The sequence below is a fragment of the Rhinatrema bivittatum genome, chromosome 5 (assembly GCF_901001135.1).
Source record: "Rhinatrema bivittatum chromosome 5, aRhiBiv1.1, whole genome shotgun sequence".
Lineage (NCBI taxonomy): Eukaryota > Metazoa > Chordata > Amphibia > Gymnophiona > Rhinatrematidae > Rhinatrema > Rhinatrema bivittatum.
This window is the reverse complement of record NC_042619.1, coordinates 66,293,968-66,313,794: the sequence shown is the minus strand read 5'-3', so window position 1 is coordinate 66,313,794 and position 19,827 is coordinate 66,293,968. Positions and strand designations below refer to the sequence as shown.

The following is a 19,827-nucleotide window of genomic DNA, read 5'->3' as shown; positions in this document are numbered from 1 at the left end:
TTCTTGCGTAGATTGGCCGCAACCACTACTAGGCACTTTGTAAATACACAGGGTGCCGAAGCAAGTCCAAAAGGCAGGACCCGGTACTGAAAGTTTTGGTGTCCCACTAGGAAACGCAGGTACTTTCAGTGATGAGGGAATATTGGAATGTAAGCGTCTTGAAGATCCAAAGAACACAGCCAATCTCCTTTTTGCAGAAGGGGAAGCATGGACCCAAGGACATCATCCTGAATTTTTCTTTTCATAGAAATTTGTTGAGATAACGGAGGTCTATGATGGAGCGGAGGACGCCTGATTTCTTTGGAATGAGAAAATAGCAGGAATAGAACTCTCTGCCTGCTGTGCCCAGGGCACAAGTGCCACAGCCCTGGAGCCCAGAAGGATGGACAGTTCTGACTCTAGAAGACTTGTGTGATCTTTCTGCATCCACAGTGGATTGGGTGGTGAGTCCGGGGGTACCATGAGGAAGTTTAGATGGTATCCCTGAGTTATGATGGATATCACCCATTGGTCTGTGATAATGTTGAGCCAGTTGGTTATGAAATGGTGAATTTGACCTCCTACTGGCAAATCTGGACTGGATTTGTGGAGCAGCTGCTGTTCTCTGGATAGGTCTCAAAATCCAGAGGCTTGGCCTGTTTGCGGTGGTGTCTAGGCCTGAATGTCTTGGGCTGTCGAGGATGGCTCTCTGAGACGGCCTAGTTGGCCTCACAAGAGATGCAGGTGGGTAGTATCTGCGTGGGCGATAAAATGGTTTTCTAGGTCCCTTCTAGTGGATTTTCTTGCAGAAGAAAGGGCCTCGGTAGTAACTGTGGATAATTACCGCAGGGTCTCATTATGGTCTTTTAGCTGAGCCACTGCATCTTGTATCTTGTCTCCGAATAGGTTTTCACCAGTACATGGCAAATCAGCAAGTTTGTCTTGGACTTCAGGTCTCAAGTCAGATGCTTTTAGCCAGGCACACCTCCTGGTGCTGATTTCCGTCGCTGATATGCAAGAAGCTGTTTTAAAGGAGTCGTAAACAGCACGAACCTCATGTTTCCCAGCCTCAAGGCCTTTCTGTATTATGGCGTTGAGACTATCTTGCTGTTGTTGGGGAAGAGAATCGGCTATTCCCTGAACCTGCTTCCAGATTCCTTTGATACTGTGTCATGTAAAGTTGGTATGCAGCTATTCATGACACTAGCATAGAACCCTGAAACAACTTGCGCCCCAAGATATCATGGAATTTTTGGTCTTTGCCAGGAGGTGTTGAAGAGTGTGGTCGTAGTCTTCTGGCCTTCTTTTGTGCAGACTCAACTACCACTGACTGATGGGGTAGTTGTGGTTTTGGAATTCAGGAATATGTTGGACCAGATAAGTTGCATCTATCCTTTTATTTTCTGGCTGGACAGCACAAGGATGCTCCCAGAGACGATGTTGGAGATCCACTAGCACTTAGTGTACAGGGATAACCATGACTTCTTTTGAAGCATCAACAAATTGGAGAACTTCCAATGTTTTATGGCGTGTGTCCTCCTCTGTAATAAGATCAAAGGGAATTGTCTCTGACATCTCCCTAACAAAATTGGCAAAGGAGAGATCTCCTGGGAGAGATTTTCTCCTTTCTTCCGGAGGAGATGGTTCTGATAAGATATCCTCCGTGGATGTGTCAGTGTCAATATCTTCCCAAATGTCAGAAAAAGTCTCTAATTGAGATCCTGAAGGAGGGAAGAAGGTTGGTACTATAGGACATGTTGGCACAGATGGATCCTTCAATGGCCTCGATGGAAGATGCGATGGCATCGATGTGTGTTTCGGCAGCACCGGAGGCATCGAGGGAAAACAAGGGCCTCTCAGTCCCAACAGCCCTGATGGATCAAGCATCAGTTCAGGCATCAGTGAAAGAGGACTGGAGTCCATGCCTTCGTCGTCTGAGGACCCCGGAATGGGAATCAGGGCTTTCAGAGGCTTTGTGGGTTGCTTTGGCATAGGTGGCCCGAGTTGTGTTGGAAGTGCACCGATGAGTGTATCCAGTCTGGTCAGCAACGGTGTCGGTGCCGGTATGGGGGCTGGCATCGATGGCTGTAAATCTCGGAGAGCATCGCGCACTGCCTGGCGGATGAAACCATCCAGTTCCTCCCTGAAAGATGGTATAGATATCGCATCTACAGGGGGTGGCAGGCTAGGCGCTACTGGCACCTCCACAGGTTCTTATGGGGGCTCAGTACCAGGCACCGATATTGGTGGGGATCGCCTTGGTTTTTCGGGTGGAGAGGGTGTTAAAGGCTCCTCTACCTGTATCCTCTTCGCAAGCGACTCGATAGCCATCGAGGCCGATGCGGTGCGGTGCCGGCACCGGGAGTAGACTCGCGTCAGTTGCCGGTGCTCCCTCGGTGCTCGGTCTGGTCCTTTCTCCAGCACTGAGGTAGATGATACAGATGCCTTAGACGGAGTCGGTGGACAGACGGTCACTGCTGCCCTGGTGCTCCCGGCGGACGTTTAATGACTTCTTCAGTGCTCCTGCCGGTGACGATTGGGTGGACGTCAATGGAGTTGCTTGATTTTAAACAGGGTCTCCATCTTGTCGAGGCAAGCCTGCCTACCCTTCGGAGTCATCTGGGCACAACTTGGGCAGCGTGAAATGTCGTGTGATGAGCCAAGGCACAGCACACAGATGTCCTGTGGGTCAGTAATCGACATGGTACAGGGGCATTCCAGACATTTTCGGAAACCTGTTGCCATGATGGCAGAGGTTGAGGCTCAAAAACCATCGATGGCCTGTGGACACCGAAAAAGGCAGGGCAGGATCCGATCGGGGACAGTGAATTTTACTCACTGAGCGATGAAAAACAATATCACGATGGGAGACCCCTATGAGGGAACTTTTTAATTAAATAATCTTCAAGTTTTTACCATGAGGAAAATTGTGTGAGAAAATTCTCACAGAGCTTCTAACCGCGAGGCAAACTGCAGCGAGGAAAAAAAGAGACTGAAGGGAGACCCCTGTGGCTACAGGGATTATGGCATGCTGGGCATGCTCAGTGTGCCAGTTAAAGTTCTAGAAACTTTGACAGAAAGTTTTCCGTAATAGGGCTCCGTCCAGTGAGGTCACCCACATGTGAGGACTCCCATCCTGCATGTCCTGGGAGAAAAACAAAATTATAAAATTCTAAATTATCGTGATCATCATTCCTGTCTAGCAGAGGCATTCCATAGTGACCTGGACTTCTTCCCCTCTTCAGGTGGGAGCAGCATGGGACAATACGAAAGCATCTGAAATAGAAAAAATACAGCCATGGACCTAATTAGTAAGATAAGTGAACAAAATAAATATCTAATTGTATTATAAAGGGGTTTTCATATAAAGCGGTGTAAATTCTCAAGGGATATTAAATCCTTTCATAATAAACCACCAACTTTATAAATATCTCCCCAAGTGAACAGTGCATCAGGACTGTACCCGCTGTGTCCTCCAGGTCTGTACTCGCTAAGCCTAGTAAACCATCCCGTCCAACGAAGACAGGACCCTCACCACATAATCATAGCTGCAGCCTGTAGGGCCAACCCAGAGACTTCAAAACATTGCTTGAGCAGGGTCTCGATCTTATGATCCTGAGCATCCTTCAATACTGTATGTCCTTCTACAGGCATAGTGATTTTCTTCGTGACTGTGTATACCAGCACATCCACTTTAGGGATCTTCATCTTTTCCCTTCCTTCCAACCACAGCAGGTAGATTCAACATCTCTTTCCCACCTACAAGCTGGCATTCAGCAAATCCCATTCTTCTGATCATTTGTTGTGGGGAAATGATCTTACAGGTTTCCTCATATTTGCCATTTCAGGGTCTTCTGCTATCTTGCTCTCCTTGGCCTGATCTTCTTCAATATCTAGTGCTCACAGAGCACTAACAATCAAGGAAGTAAATTCCTCCTTCTTAAACAGGCAGATCACTGACAATTCTTCTTCATCCTTGGAAGAGAAATCTCGCCTTCCTCAAAAACATTTCAAAACTCATCCTGTTGCCCCTTCTTCAGAGATATTAATAATGTGCCAGACCTGGAAGACCTCTCCTCCTCCAATTCCCAATCTGAATTCCAGTGACACCATTTACTCACCGGTTCCAAGTTCCCCTACCCCTAAGGAAGGCCCAGGAGGTGACAAGACACCCTCATCAGTCCCCTGCTTTAAGCAGAAGTCTGATGAAAAAGAAAAACAAATTTGAGGGAAAAATGAGAAGTAGAGGACAAAGCCTTGAAAAAGCTGTCAGCTGTGCTGCCTCTTCCTTGTGAGAGAACAAAACTGAGGTCCCAAATCCATGCTCTCTACCAAGCCATCTTGGCCACTGCTCCTGTGGCACACAGAGCTAAACCAGCAGGAAATTTTGCCACCTCAAAAACTGCTGCAGTTTGCAACCCTGGCCCGACCAGGTCCTGTGCCAAAATTTCCACTCCTTTCTCTGGCACATGAACTGCACCAGCCATGTCACCCAGCAAAACTCTGCACAGGCCACCCACGGAGCAAAGCCTGAAATGCTTCTTGTGCTCTATAGTCACAAACATCACATGTTCTCCTCCTTGTTCTCGGGTACTCACTGCTGCCATGGAGGCTAGAAACCAGCTCCAGAACCAGAATCAACCTCGATCTGATGCTCTGGATGACTGCTCAATACTTCTGCTGCACAAAAAGGAACTGCTCTGGTTCTCTTTTTTCTTTTTTAACTTTATTTGCCAGCAAGCCTACACTGACCAGAAGATGAAGGAGAGAAGGACAGTCTAAAAGGAAGAAGAAAGGCTTAACAAGTTAAAGGCAGCCCTCGGTCCAGAGGTACTCACTCCTGAAAGCCCCCAGGTCCAAATATTACTCAACAGTGGGAGGATCAAACCCATAGATCTGTTGCCCCAACAGGCTGAAACGTATTTTCAAGGATTTCTCTTGACCAGACCAGAGCCTGACTTCACAGCAGAACAGATGTACTACCTTACCATCTGCTGAAGGCAGAGAATACTGGCAAGCTGATGTCAGCATGGGACCCTATATAGGCTGATGTCAACAGATCTGTTGTTTGCATCCTTCTACCAGTAGTGAAGAATATCCCACTTGTCTGAACTGGTCTGGTGAGACGAAAAGGAGGTTAATTTATCTAGACTTCCCTTTTTCAAAATGCAAATTATGAAAGTAAACAGAGACATCATGAGATTTTTTTTTTTAATAAGAGAATAGCCAGTTCATACCTTAAGTTCTGCAGCTTTTGACACAATTACATCTGCTACTTTAAGCAAATCTCCAAATAACAATTTCTCCAGAGTGGTGCCTTTGGGAAGGCCAAGAAGTCGAAAGAGATCAAGCCAATGATCCTGAGACAGGTGTTCTCCTCGGACATATTTCAGGACAGGAACTACTATCTACAAAAAACAAATGCATAAACAATTTTATAGTTAAATGTTACACTTGTTTGGCAGTTAGATGATTACAGCTACCAAACATAAAACAAGTCTTTCATTAGAAAAAGAAAAATTGGTTCTTACCTGCTAATTTAAATTCCTGAAGTAGCACAGCTCAATCCAGACAAGTGGGTTTATGCATCCCTACCAGCAGATGGAGGCAGAGAACAAAACCTTGAGGCACTGCTACATAACCGAGAGTGCCACCTGTAGTTCCTCAGTATTGACCTGTACCCAAGCCAAGATGACTATGTAAGAAAACCACCCAATAAAGGATAGGGTGAACAGAGAATAAAGTTGGAGCCCCCTGCAAAAAAACTAGGCCCCCAAGACTGAAAAAATAACACATACACAACTACATACAACTATTCTTTATTCTGAGCATATCAACTACCAGGACTGCAACATCCAGAAGCAAGGAAGTCTTTCCAACAGAAGGGGATGGGTCTCTGGAATGATCTGTGGTACTTCAGGAACAAAAATTAGCAAGTAAGAACCAATTTTCCTTTCCTATTTGTACCCCGGATCAGTCCAGACGAGTGGGATGTACCCAGTCCAGACAAGTGGGATGTACCCAGTCGAGTGGGATGTACCCAGACGAGTACCCAGAAGAGTGGGATGTACCCAGTCCAGATGAGTGGGATGTACCCAGGCCACAAGAACTTGGGTACTTACCAGGTTTTTGTGGCCTGGTTTGGCCTCTGTTGGAAACAGGATACTGAGCTTGATGAACCCTTTGCTACGGTTGTGGACCCTTGGGCCGGTTGGGACAGAAGATGGTGCGCTGTGGACGACCACGGCAAGCGTCCCAACCGGGAGGCGGCTCGGAGGACTCAGGGAAGGCTTCGGCACTGGGACAAGGTGGAGTCCTATGCGATCAAGGACTCGGCAATGGCTGAGAGGACGGACGACGTTGGGCCCTGGTGGCTGAAGAGTTTTCACCCTGGAAGCTGGTACTCCCTCAGGAGGAGCCCGTAGGAGTCCAGCCGCTGGGACTTTTGGAGATTCACCCTGGAAGCCGGAGCCCCTCCAGGAGGCGCCCGTAGGGGCCCGGCTGCTGGGACTTAGGCGAATCTTCTGGGCCAGCGAGGACCAGGTACCAGAGGCGCAGCGAAGCCCAAGGATGGAGTCCAGGAAGGAAGCCGAGTCGGAAGCCGAGAGTCGGAGGAGAAACCAAGCCAGGGATGAGACAGAAGACGGAGTCGTGGACGGAGCCGGGTCAGAGCCAGAGGTCAGAAGCAGATACCAGAGCCAAGGGACGAAGATGGAGAACGAGTCAGGAGTCAAGCCGGGTCGAGAACAGAGAGCAATCCAAGAGAACGCAGCAACTAGTGATCATGGAACCTGAGGAACCTCATTGCAAGGCACTAGAGTGATCTAGGTACAGGGTACTTATACCCTGAGGGCGTCTGATGTCACCTACAGCAGGACTGATGTTTTTCCCGCGCTGGCCCCTTTAAGTGGAGCTCCTCTCCGCACGCGCGCATCGGGGGGCGGGGCCAGCCGCGCCGGACCGTCAGCATCTCTCCCGAGGAGGGAGAGACGCGCTGGAGGGCCTGCAGGCCCATGGAGCCCCCGAAACAGCCCGGGCCGCCCCTGAGGTAGGTGGAGGGACCGGGGCATGGCCCGGGACCGTAACACCCTTGGTCTGATTTCTTATGGTCTTATGTTCTTATCCTGGGTGGGGACGCGAAAAACCTGAACGCAACACACTTTCCCCAAAAACCGCCTCCTCTGGCACTCGCACATCTGGTAAAAGTGTGCAGGGATGACCACGTCTCCACTCGACAAATCTCCTGGGGGGAAAGTAATTGGCACTCCGCCTAGAAGGTTGTCTGCACCCTAGTGGTCTGCGCTCTCAAACCATCCAGCACTGACCAGCCTTTACAGATATAAGTGGAAGCTATCGTCTCCTTCATCCATCGAGCAATAATGCCCTTGGAAGCCTTATTTCTTTTCCTTGCCCCACTAAACAGGACAAATAGATGATCAGACCTCGGGAAGACATTCGTCACCTTGAGATATCACAAAAGTATCCGACGCACATCCAGTAAGCAAAGCTCCATTGGAACAAACTGGTTAAGGTGAAAGGAAGATACCAGGAAAGCGTCCCTACACGATAACGCCTGAAACTGAGATATTCACCTAGCCAAACAGATAGACACCAAGAAAACAGCCTTCAGGGTTAAATCCTTCAAAGATGCCCTCCACATTGGCTCGAAAGGAGGACCACACAGTACCTGAAGAACCAAATTTAGATTCCATGCTGGACAGATCTTCCAAACAGGAGAACACAAATGTTTTGCCCATTTTAAGAAACGAACTACATCCGGATGAAGACGCCAACAGACTTCCCTGAATCCTACTGCAAAGGGAACCCAAGACTGCTACCTGGACCCGAAAGGGAATTATAGGCCAAACCCTTAGCCAAACCACTCTGCAAAAAGGCTAGGATCTGTGGAACGTCCACTTTCAAAGGTTAAAGCTTGTTCTGCCAACACCACAATTCGAACACTCTCCACACTCAAACATAAGCCAAAGACATGGAAGGCCTCCGTGCCTGAAGCAAAGTTGTAATCACAGACTCCGAATAGCCTTTCAAACAGAGTCTCTGCCTCTCAAAAGCCAAGCCGCTAGAGAGAAGCGATCCTCCCATTATGAAAATACGGGCCCCTGCTGAAGCAACCAGAACAGATGAGCCAAGCGAACGGGCCCGTCCACTGCCAGACGCAGAAGGTCTGCAAACCAAGGCCGGCACGGCCACTTGGGTGCTACCAGAATCACTCAGCCTGGATGAAGCTCGATATGCCACAGAACCCAACCTATGGCACGCCACGGTGTGAACATGTACAGCAACAGATGTGTCGGCCACAGCTGAACTAGAGCATCGATGCCCTCTGATCCGACCTCTTTTTTGCAACTGAAAAAGGCTTCCGAGTGCCCTTTCTGTCCTCAAGTAACTTACTACCCTTCGTCTCCCCCAACTGCTTCATGAGCTTTTCCAGGTCCTCCCCAAAAAGAAGCTTCCCCTTAAAAGGAAGATTCGACAGCTGGGCTTTGGACCACATGTCCGCTGACCAATTTTTCAGTCATAGGAGCAAATGCGCCGCCACCCCAGAGACCATACTCCTGGAGGATGCCGGATCATGTCATAAAGAGCATCAGCCACATAGACCACTCCCGCTTCCAAACGGACCACTTGCGTTGACTCAGCTGCCAACCTCGACCACTTGTCTGCGCCTTCTGCACCCAGCATAGTCAGGCTCTCTGCATCAAACTTCTGAATAACCCTGCCTGAAGACTCAAAGCTGAAACCTCAAACAGTATCTTGAGCAGTATCTTCACTTTCCAATCCTGGACATCTTTAAAGGCCACTGCCCCCCGCTACTGGAATTGTTGTCTTCTTGGTAACTGCAGCCACTGCTGCATCAACCTTGGGGATTCTCCATGATTCCAAGGTCTGCTCCAGCAAGGGATATAACTTTGCCATCGCCCTTGCAACCTTGAGGCCTGCCTCAGGAAATTCCCACTCCTGATCAACCAGCTTCTTCACCATCTTTGGCAACAGAAAGGCCTTAGCTGAACCCCTTAATTCCCCCAGGACCGGGTTCACTCCCTCATTATTAGAGTCCTCTTGGGTGACTTTAATCCCCTGCTCCTTTGACACCTGAGGAATCAGCGGATCCAGTTCCTCCAGAACAGATGGACTACCTGTAGATCATCACCTTCCATGATTGGCACCTCCTCAGGATCTTACATTGGATCTCCCAGTGCATCCACCCAGTTCTGGACCGGATCCAGCATCGGGTCCCACACGATACCCACAGGGTCTCTGCCCAGATCCACCGGACCCCCATGCATCTGCTCAGGATGATCTGTCCCCTCCAAGGACAGATCTTCCAACGCAGCTCGCCCAAGATTCAACGAGCGCAGGATCCACCTGTATCCACAGGCTCCCAATCCCTAGCATTCTTGGCTGCCTGGGGCTTCCTGGGCTGGTGGCCGCTAGGACCCTAATCCCTTCCTGGCTAAATAAGCCTTATGAAGGAGTAGAACACAATCTGCGGAAACTCCTCCGGATCCGAGGAGGAAGAATCCTGAGCAGCCACTCCCCGAGCTTCTCCCCTTCCCCTGCCACCAGCAGGATCTTGCACAGCAGAAAAAAAGCATGGGAGGAGAGTCTACAGGCTCCAACACGGCAGCCTAATTCCCTGGACGTGCTGGCAAAATGGCTGCCGGCTCCCTCAGTCCCCCCCAGGTTCTCCAGAGCCAGCCCTGCCACCATCGCATCCTTGCCGCCCCCGGGGTCCTGCGTACGTCCCAGCACCCCTGAAGCACACTCACTACAAAAGTAGACTGAATCCAGTCACCCCTAGCCTCATCCCACAGCCGCAACAAACCTTGCCACACTGTGCGGGAGTTCGCAAACAGGCACATTCGGGCCTGCACATGCAATCAGACCTAAAAATAGGCTCTACACAGGTGGTCAAGCCTAAAAATAGGCTCTGAAGTCAGAAAAATGCTGAAAGATGCTGTCCGCAGATGTCCAGTACTGAAGGACAGCAGCACCCAGCCCCGACCAGCAAGGCCAAACTTGGCCTGCCCTCTTGTGCCTGCCTCCCGGCAGGGAAACAACTCAACCACTTACCGCTGCCTCAGCCCTGTTCCTTTTCAAATGCAGCTGACTGCTCACTTTTTTTATTTTTTTTAAAGTCACAGCTCAGCCAAAAGATAGATAAATCACTTTCCTGCTTCTGGAGGCCGAGTGCTGAAGGAGAGCCAGGGACAGCAAGGGAGTGAAGGGCCAAGAGGGGGTGAGGGAACCAGGACCCCTGGCTATCAAACCCCCTGCCAAAAAAAGGGCTGAGTCAGCACAGGGGCCACCAACCCCCTTGCCCTGCTCCATCCAAAGGATGGCCCTCAAAGAAACCTAACACTATTGGGGAGCCGAATTTTCCTAATCTTCTTCCCATCAAACACTTCAGACTGCAGGTTTGCACCTTTATCATCTGCTGGAGATAGGGAAATACTGAGGGACTGCAGCGTCTCAAGGTTTTATTTGTGCCTCCATCTGCTAGTAGGGATGTATAAACCCACTCATCTGGACTGATCCAGGGTACGAACAGGAACATTCACTAACTTAACTGGCAATCTATGCTTCATATAGACATCATAGTAACATAGTAATGACAGCAGAAAAAGATTAAACGGTCAATCCAGTCTGCCCAACAAGTTTCTTATGGTAGTAACTGCTGCACCATGCTGGTTACCTCCAAGCCTTATGTTAAGGGTAGTAATATTTACAATCAAAACCAAGCAACTGTCCATCCCATAACAAAATAGCAAGTTTGCTTACCGTAAACGTTTTTTTCCGCAAATAGCAGGATTAATTAGCCATGTTGTCTGGAATGTCCTCCGGGCGGCCAGGTGGCAGAGCTTCTCTTAGCTGATAAGAGTTTTTAGCAAGTGCGCTTGCGTGCTAGTTCCTGCGCAGCCCCAGTCTGCCTCAGTCCGTTTCAAAGCGAAGATGGAAGAAAGAACTGTCCGGGTAGGCAGGTGTCAGCATGGCTGATTCATCCTGCTATCTACAGAAAACACCATTTACGATAAGCAAACTTGCTCTTTTCCAGTAGATAAGCAGTGATGAATTAGCCCTGCTGTTTAGGAGTCCCCAGCTGATCGTGTTGAATGCAGAGAGTCCTTGGGCAGGAATCGGCCCAGTGAGAATGTGAGAAGCGCTCAAGACAGTTCTATGCGAGGCAGACAGTTTCTTTAAGTAGTGCCCAATTTGAGGCTGGTTCTACCGATGTCCACATCTTCTGCTGTTTGTCTGTCCAGGCAGTAATGGGATGTGAAGGTATGTAGTGATGACCAGGTTGCAGCCTTGCAAATGTCCAGAATGGGTACCTCTTGTAGATGGGCTATGGAAGCTGCCATGGCACGAACCTGGTGAGCCTTAGGGGAAGTAGTTAAAGCTTCACATTTTTTCTGATATCAGAACTGTATGTAATTTGAGATCCAGCATGAAAGGGTTCTCCTGGAAACCAGAAGTCCTGGGGCATTCGTGTTGAAGGAGACGAAAAGTTGGGAGGCTCTGTGCTCAGAGTGAGTCCGATGCTTATCATAAGCTAGCACAAGTTTACAGTCCAATGTGTGAAGCCACTATTCGCTATCATTCTTGTGCAGCTTTGATTAGACGGTTCGCAGATTCATGGTCTGGTTGAGATGGAAAGCCGAGACCACTTTGGGAAGGAACGCCAGATGCATACATAGCGTCACTTTGTCATGGTAGAATTCCAGGTACGGTTAGTAGTGGACCAATGCCTGCAATTCACTAACACATTGTACAGAGGTGAGGGCGACGAGGAAGAGCATCTTCCAGGAGAGATATCGTGGATGGCAATTGTCCATAGGTTCAAAGGGTGGTAGCATTAACTGTTCCAGAACCACATAAAGATCCCATGCAACTAGAGGTTTGCGGATGGGTGGTCGCAACCGCAGGACACCCTTCATGAACCTGGAGATTAAAGGGTGGTTGGAAACTGGTGCACCATTATGCAGATGATGATAGGTCAGGTCAGTACACGGCCTCCCCACCCGGGGGACCCCAACGCCAGCCGCGTGCGCCGAGGCCCAAAGCCACAGAAGGAAATGCAGCGAAAAAGACTACACAAACCCGCGAAACGTGACAAGGCCCGCCCTCAACTAGAAGCCAGCCAACCAGCTACAGCCCGGATGGGCTTTAATTCCACACCCTGCTAGGCGTCGCGCGCCGAAGGAGCACGACAAAGGGGCCTGCCCCTTTGTGTGCCCCTTCGTGCGCACCTGAACAGCACCAGAACCACGATTCTCGAAGCGGCAGCCATTATACTCCACCTGCGCCACCATCCCACGATTCTCCCTCACCCCAGGTCGGCCTCCCTGCGCATTCGGCGTCGGCCCCTGGAATCTCGCAACTAAGGGGCCATAGAAGCAACCGTCGCTACTTTCCATCAGCTACCCCACCCTCTCCTTATCAGCGCCAACCCATTCCAGCTTCTATCCTTTACCCAGCCACTCCAGCATCATCAGTCACCAGCATCCAGCCACTCCAGCATCCAGCATTCATCCAGTCACTCCAGCATCCAGCCACTCCAGCATCCAGCATTCATCCAGTCCTCCAGCATCCAGCCTCCAGCATCCAGCATTCATCCAGTCACTCCAGCATCCAGCCTCTCAGCATCCAGCATTCATCCAGTCACTCCAGCATCCAGCCTTCCAGCATCCAGCCCTCCATCCAGCATTCATCCAGTCTCTCCAGCATCCAGCCCTCCAGCATTCATCAGTCACTCCAGCATCCAGCATTCATCCAGTCACTCCAGCATCCGCTCTCCAGCATCTCCACTCCAGCATCCAGCATTCATCCAGTCACTCCAGCATCCAGCCTCTCCAGCATCCAGCATTCATCCAGTCTCTCCAGCATCCAGCATTCATCCTCACCCAGCATCCAGCCTCTCCAGCATCTCCAGCCACCCAGCATCCAGCATTCATCCAGTCACCCAGCATCCAGCATCCAGCATCCAGCATCCAGCATCCAGCCACTCCAGCATCCATCATCAACTCATCCAAAAAAGACATTAACATGCTACAAACCTTCTCCATTCCGATTATCCCTCGCTCAATCCCCATCAGAGCTAAACCATTACTCAATCTACGCTCAAAGAGATCTCTGATTCCAATCATGATCTCCCCAATAACACAATTCCTAGGTCTATCCTTAATAACCTTAAGCCTTCTAAACTCGCAGTCGCTCTCAAAAAAATCTCACTTGCTCAACGACCATCTCCTAGACTCTCAACCGGACATTTGTGCCATTACCGAAACATGGCTGAAAAACACTGATACAGCCATAATCAACCAACTACCAATACAACAATATGACGTCTTCTCTATCCCCAGACCTAAAAAAAAGGGGGTGGAATAATGTTAATCACAAAAAAAGAATTAAGACTAACTCAACAAGCCTTCAAATCTACGACTAAATTAGAAATCGGATTATTCAAATCCTCCCAACTCCAAATCTGCCTTATTTACGCCCCCCCAGGGCTCCTAGAAGCCGACCCCTCTCCACTCATCGAAATTATAGCCAAACATATCGACTCCATCTTACCCGCTATCATTTTAGGAGATTTCAACATCCATGTTGATTCTCCCTCCCCATCTTCCAATTGCGAAGCCCTACTTTCCTCCTTCCAGGCTATGGGATTCAATCAAATCATAAATAATCCCACCCACAAGGCAGGCCACACGCTTGACCTGATATTCACTAATGAAACCATCTCGCCCATCTCCCCACCTTCCTGCTCCCCCATCCCCTGGTCAGACCACTCGTTGATAGTTACAAAACTAGCCATTAATCAAAAACAGACCCCTGTTGCTTCCAAATCCTCCATCCAATTCAGGAAACCTTGTTCAATGGACACACTCAACAACAGCCTTGCCAAAGACCTATCCAAACTGGACTTCACAGATGCTGATACCGCAATTAATTCCTGGCAAACAATCACACACGCAGTAGCAAACTCAATTTGCCCATTATCCTCAAAAATTATCAACCCAGCACGCTCGAACAAAAAACCCTGGTTCTCTACGGAATTAAGAAAACTCAAACAAGACCTACAACACAAGGAACTACGCTGGCGGAAAGACCCCTCCCCCACATCATTGGCTACTTACAAAACAGCAATGAGCTTCTACAGAACATCGATCACCCGCACCAAACGAGATTTTTATGCCAAAAAAATACACGGTTTCCTATACGACCCGAAAACGCTCTTCTCATATGTGGCAGCCCTCACCACTCCCACTTCCCCTACCTTCTCAGAAGAAGAAGCCCAAAACAAATCTACAGAGTTGGCGATTTTCTTTGACAACAAAGTCAAAAACCTACTTGGCCCACTGGCAACATCCAACAAATCATCAATAGCCTTACAACCCCCCAGCCAAACTCCTAGCCAAAATCCATCCTCTACTATTCTTAAACAGACGCTAGTATCTCTTGAACCTACATCATCCCTGGAAATAGAATCGATTATCAAGAAAATGAAACCCTCGTCTCACCCTCTAGACCAAATACCAACCAAACTTCTCCTCACCATTCCTAACACCATTGCCAGATCTCTGGCAGACATCATAAATTGTTCCCTCAATCAAGGATCTGTCCCTGACTCCTTAAAAATTGCTTCGCTGAAACCCTTACTAAAAAAACCCAATCTGGACCCAGCCAACCCAGCAAATTTCCGCCCCATCGCAAACCTACCTTTTATAGCTAAAATAATGGAAAAACTTGTCAACTTCCGTCTCACCGACTACTTGGACTCCCACAATATCTTATACCCTTCTCAATTCGGTTTCAGGAAACGCCTAAACACAGAATCCCTCCTTCTTTCTTTAACGGACACCATCCTGATGGGCCTTGACAAGGGACAATCTACCTCTAGCCCTACTCGATATTTCTGCGGCGTTTGACACGGTAAATCACGACATCCTCATCAGCCGTCTAATGGAAATAGGCATCTCTGGCTCCGCACTGCTCTGGTTTAAATCCTTTCTGAACAACAGGCACTACAAAGTTAAAATAAAACAAAGAATCCCACCCCGTCCCATCAAAACAAGGAGTACCACAGGGCTCTTCTCTGTCCCCTACCCTGTTTATATACTACTTCCTTTATGCCAGCTGCTCAAAGCCTCAACCTCACCCATTTTATATACGCACGATGTGCAAATCATAATCCCCATCTCGGACCCCATCTCCTCAACTCTAAATTTCTGGAACGACTGCCTACATGCCATCAACCAGCTTCTCGAATCTCAACCTGGTCCTAAATACGTCCAAAACGGAACTCCTGGTTATCTCCCCTAGCGATAACCACCCCTTCACTAATAACACAATAACCCCACTAGCAAGCCATGTCAGAGACCTTGGGGCCACCCTTGACTCCAGAATGAATTTCAAAAAATTCATTAACGCTACAACTAAAGAATGTTTCTTCAAGCTACAGGTCCTGAAGCATCTAAGACCGCTCTTACACTTCCAGGATTTCCGTTCTGTGCTTCAAGCAATACTGTTTTCAAAGATTGACTATTGCACTCTTCTACGCTCTTCTACTCGGTCTCCCCGCCTCTTCGACCAAACCTCTACAGATGCTGCAAAACGCAGCAGCCAGGATCCTTACAAACACACGGCGCAAGGACCACATCACACCTATCCTAAAAATCTTACATTGGCTTCCTATTCAACATAGAATACTGTTCAAAGCTCTCACTATCATCCACAAATCGGTCTACCAACAATCCTCTCTCCAACTCACCTTCCCTCTGGAACTACTACATCTCAAGACCAATAAGAACTGCCTACAAAAGTAAGCTCAAGGCCCCTCCCAACAAATCATCAGTTCACAACTCCATCCACAAGCGAGCTTTCACAGCAGGTCCCCTACATTGGAATTCGCTTCCTCAAGACTTACGCCAGGAACAATGCCATTTAACCTTCAGAAAAAACTTAAAACCTGGCTGTTCACACAAGCCTATCGTTGAAGGATTCCATTTAACCAACTCTCTCTCACCCTAACCCACCCTTCTCCCTCCCCCACTCCCAAACCTTTTTCCCTTTCCCCCTCAACCTCAACCCACCCTTTTCCCTCACCCCCCCACTCCCCCGCCACTCCTCCCATCTGATATACCATGTATATATCCGTTGATTATAATCCATGTTTTCTGTATTATAATTTATTGTTTTGTGTTAATTTATAGTTTGTAATTTTGTTAACTTATTGCTTGATTACTCGATCTCCCATTTCTTTATAGTTTAATTCTGTCCTATCTTCCGACATCCATGTTTTTACTCTCCCTGTTTTAATGTAACTTCTCTTTCTACTTATACGTTAATTGGTTTCCCCTGTTCTAATGTAAACCGGTACGATAAGACCTGGTCTTGAGTGTCGGTATAGTAAAAGAAGTTAAATAAATAATAAATAAAATGGCACTTATGTGGACTCGAATCGACGCCTTCGCCAGTCCCGCTCGGTAGAGAAGGTGAAGGTAGTCCAGCAATCCTTCTGGAGTACAGGAGAACGGGTCCACCCCATGCTCTGCACACCAAGAGGAGTATTAGATCCATTTCTCCTCATGGAGGGCTTCCTGGAGGAAATCAGGATGTCCTGAAGATGTGGGGATGGGTTTAAGTGATTGAGTATCACCCGGTCATCTCCATGCAGTGAGATGCAGACAGGAATGGAGAGAGTGCAGCAGGGAACCCCCTTCCTGAATGAATAGGTCTGAGCTGTGGCCAAATGGTATTTTTTTGTCTATGGACAGTCGAACCATATAAGCAAACCAAGGTTGTCTCGGCCATGCTGGCGCTATGAGAATGAGATCGGCCTTTTCCGCAATGCATTTCTGGACTGTCCGTGTGATTAGAGGTATGGGAGGATAAGCATATATGAAACCTTCCATCCAGGAGATGAGGAATGCATCTTGTGCCAGATGCTGGACGCTGGGGTACACCAATCAGAAGGTCTGCACCTTTTGGTTTCGTTCCATAGCAAAAAGACTGATGTGAGGAAGACCCCAGATTTGAAAGAGTCTTTCCGCCACGTCCTGCCGAAGTTCCCACTGGAGAGGTTGGAAAATTCTGTTTAGTCTGTCTGCTCTGGAGTTTTGTATGCCCGGTAGATAAATGGCTTGCAAGGTTATAGAGCAGCATTCCACCCATTCCAGGATCTGAACCACTTCCTTGCACAATCTCCAAGAACCGGACCCTCCTTCCTTGTTGATGTAGAACATTGCAACTTGGTTGTCTGTGTGGACCATCACTGTCTTTCCCCAAAGGAAGGTCTCGAAGGTTTGAAGAGCATTGCCGATGGCTCGAAGCTCCAGTAGTTTGATCTGTTGTGCCCGCTCCCAAGTGGACCACAAACCCTGGGTTTGAAGCTGGGCACCCCATCCCTTGTTCGACACATCAGTGGTGAGAACTATGTGATGGGTCAGGAGGCAGAGAAGTGCTCCCGCTGTGAGTACCGACGGTTCCATCCAGTACTGTAAGTCAGTTTCATACTGTGTATGAGGAGGACGTGTTTGGAGACAGGGTGGTGGAATTTGTTCCATTAGGATTTCAAGCCCCATTGGGGGGGGGGGGTGTCACAAGTGTAGGCAGGTGTGTGGGACCACATAGATGGATGTGGCCATGTATCCCAGGATTGTCAGGATATGTTGAGCAGAGGCACTGGTGGCTCCATGGAGATGAGCAGCCAGGGATTGGAGGGTGAAGGACGTGGAGTCTAGAGGGAATGCTCTGTCCAGCCCAATGTTGATGTATGCCCCGATGAATTGTAGGGTCTGAGAGGGCTGTAGGTCAGTTTCTCGTAATTGATGAGCAGTCCCAGGCTGTCCAGACAGCGGATAGTCACTAGCAGGTTGCTGTGCAGGGTGGGAGGGTTGGGAGCCACTAGAAGCCAGTCATCCAGGTAAGGAAACAGCGAGATTCCCTGTTTCCGGAGGTGGGCCACTGCTACTGCTAGACATTTTGTGAAGACCCTCAGGGCTGATGAGAGGCCAAAGGGGAGCACCTTGTACTAGAAGTGGAGGCCACTTCTAGTACAAGGTGCTAGGACGCAGGTTGCATAGGGATATGGGAGCAAGCATCCTTGAGGTCAAGCGAACACATCCAGTCATTGGGGGTTGAGGAAAGGCAGGATGGACTTGAGGGAAGTCATCTTGAACTTCTATCGGGCCAGGGATCTGTTGAGAGCTCAGAGTTCCAGGATGGGACGTAGGCTCCCCGATTTCTTGGGAATGAGGAAGTAGTGGGAGTAGAACCCATGATGAAACTGGGAGGCAGGGACTTTGCGGATGGATCGTTAAAGAATCAGCCTGGTAATCTCCTCTTGCAGGGGTTGGCTGCCTTGCAAGTTGACCTGCCTTGGATGTACCATGTGTGAGAGAGATGGGATGGAAGTGAAGTTCAGAGAATAGCCTTCTTTGATTATCTTCAACACCCAACGGTTGGAGGTGATCGCTTCTCATGATGTGAGAAAGTAGGTAAGCCTCCCTCTCACTCAGGCCGATACAGTAAGGAGCGGTAGGAAGAGCTGCGTTAGTGCCGGGCGCACCCGCGTTTGCCGCACGCACAGTCCGGCTCACCTACCGCTCGATACTGTATTAAAATCGCATGCAAATGCAAGCTGCATCCAAGAAGCATCCGTGAAGCGTTAGGCCCGCGCAACCCATTTTACTGTATAGGCGCTTTATACAGCGCCTATTCAGTATCCTGGGTGCGCTGGTACCTGTCATTTCAAATGTCATTTCAAATGACAGGCACCAGGAAGTGGATCCCAACTTTAACCAAAGAAAACCTAAAAACCTAAAATCCCCTCCTCCCGAAGCGACTCGACATGTAAAATATGTAAAACCTAAAATCCCCTCCTCCCGAAGTGACTCGACATGTAAAATATGTAAAACCTAAAAACCTAAAATCCCCTCCTCCCGAAGCGACTCGACATCTAAAATATGTGAATAAGTGTAACCAACTTACTTTTTGTTTCTTTTTCAGCCTTTTCAGCCTTCTCAGCCGTCCTCCGGAGGGGGCAGCCGGCGGGGGCAGCCGGCAGCGAAAGCGGCTTCCAGTAGCCCCCGCTGGCGAAGACGGACGAACGCACGCCCGTAGTGCACGGGCGCTCAAGCCAATGAAAGCACATGGACGGGCGTGCGTGACGTACTCCGTGACGTCACTCACACGCGTTCATGTGCTTTCATTGGCTTGAGCGCCCGTCAATTTGAGCGCTCTAGCCAGCGAAGCGCATGACGTCACGACATGACGTCCAGTCGCTTCGGGAGGAAGGGATTTTAGGTTTTTAGGTTTTCTTTTGGGGGAAAGTTTGCAGTCTACCCTTACCCCTGCCTCTAACGCAGGGGTAGGGGTAGGCGATAAATTAGCAGGTTAAATGCGCGGCTAAACTGCAGGTTAAAAAGGCGATAGTCGGGGCGCACATTACTGAATGGGAGGGAATAGCTAATCTGAACGTTTACATCTCATATACATGCCGCAAGCGGAAGGGGTTACTCGTTGATTTAAAGAGGCGGTAAGAATGGGTTAAAGGGGATAGTGAATCGCGGGTTGGACTAACGCGGCCAAATTGTGAGTAGAAGGTGGGTTAGAAGCAGGGTAACCGCGGCCGCACTTTACTGTATTGACCTGACTGGTAGCGGTAGAGGTGGCCCCGCCTTCTCTAATAACCTTGAGTGGGTTTGGGGGTATTGTTGTCCTGGGGAGAGCGGGTTTGCCGGTGGGGACAATGGCATTGGCGAAGTGTCAGCTGCTGAGGTGGCTGCAGTCGAGCCGGTGTATAAGGCTGCAGACGGAGGG

The 19,827-nt window shown here is 49.1% G+C and overlaps 1 protein-coding gene across 1 annotated transcript in view; it reads right to left on the bottom strand.

Moving 5' to 3' along the window:
* Positions 1–19,827, bottom strand: part of DYNC2H1 (dynein cytoplasmic 2 heavy chain 1) — a 1,848,033-nt gene that overhangs the window by 1,389,830 nt on the left and 438,376 nt on the right. Inside the window, exon 25 of the mRNA XM_029602426.1 lies at positions 5,217–5,387. Coding sequence (XP_029458286.1) covers positions 5,217–5,387 — 171 coding nt within the window. The remainder of the gene's footprint in view (positions 1–5,216; positions 5,388–19,827) is intronic.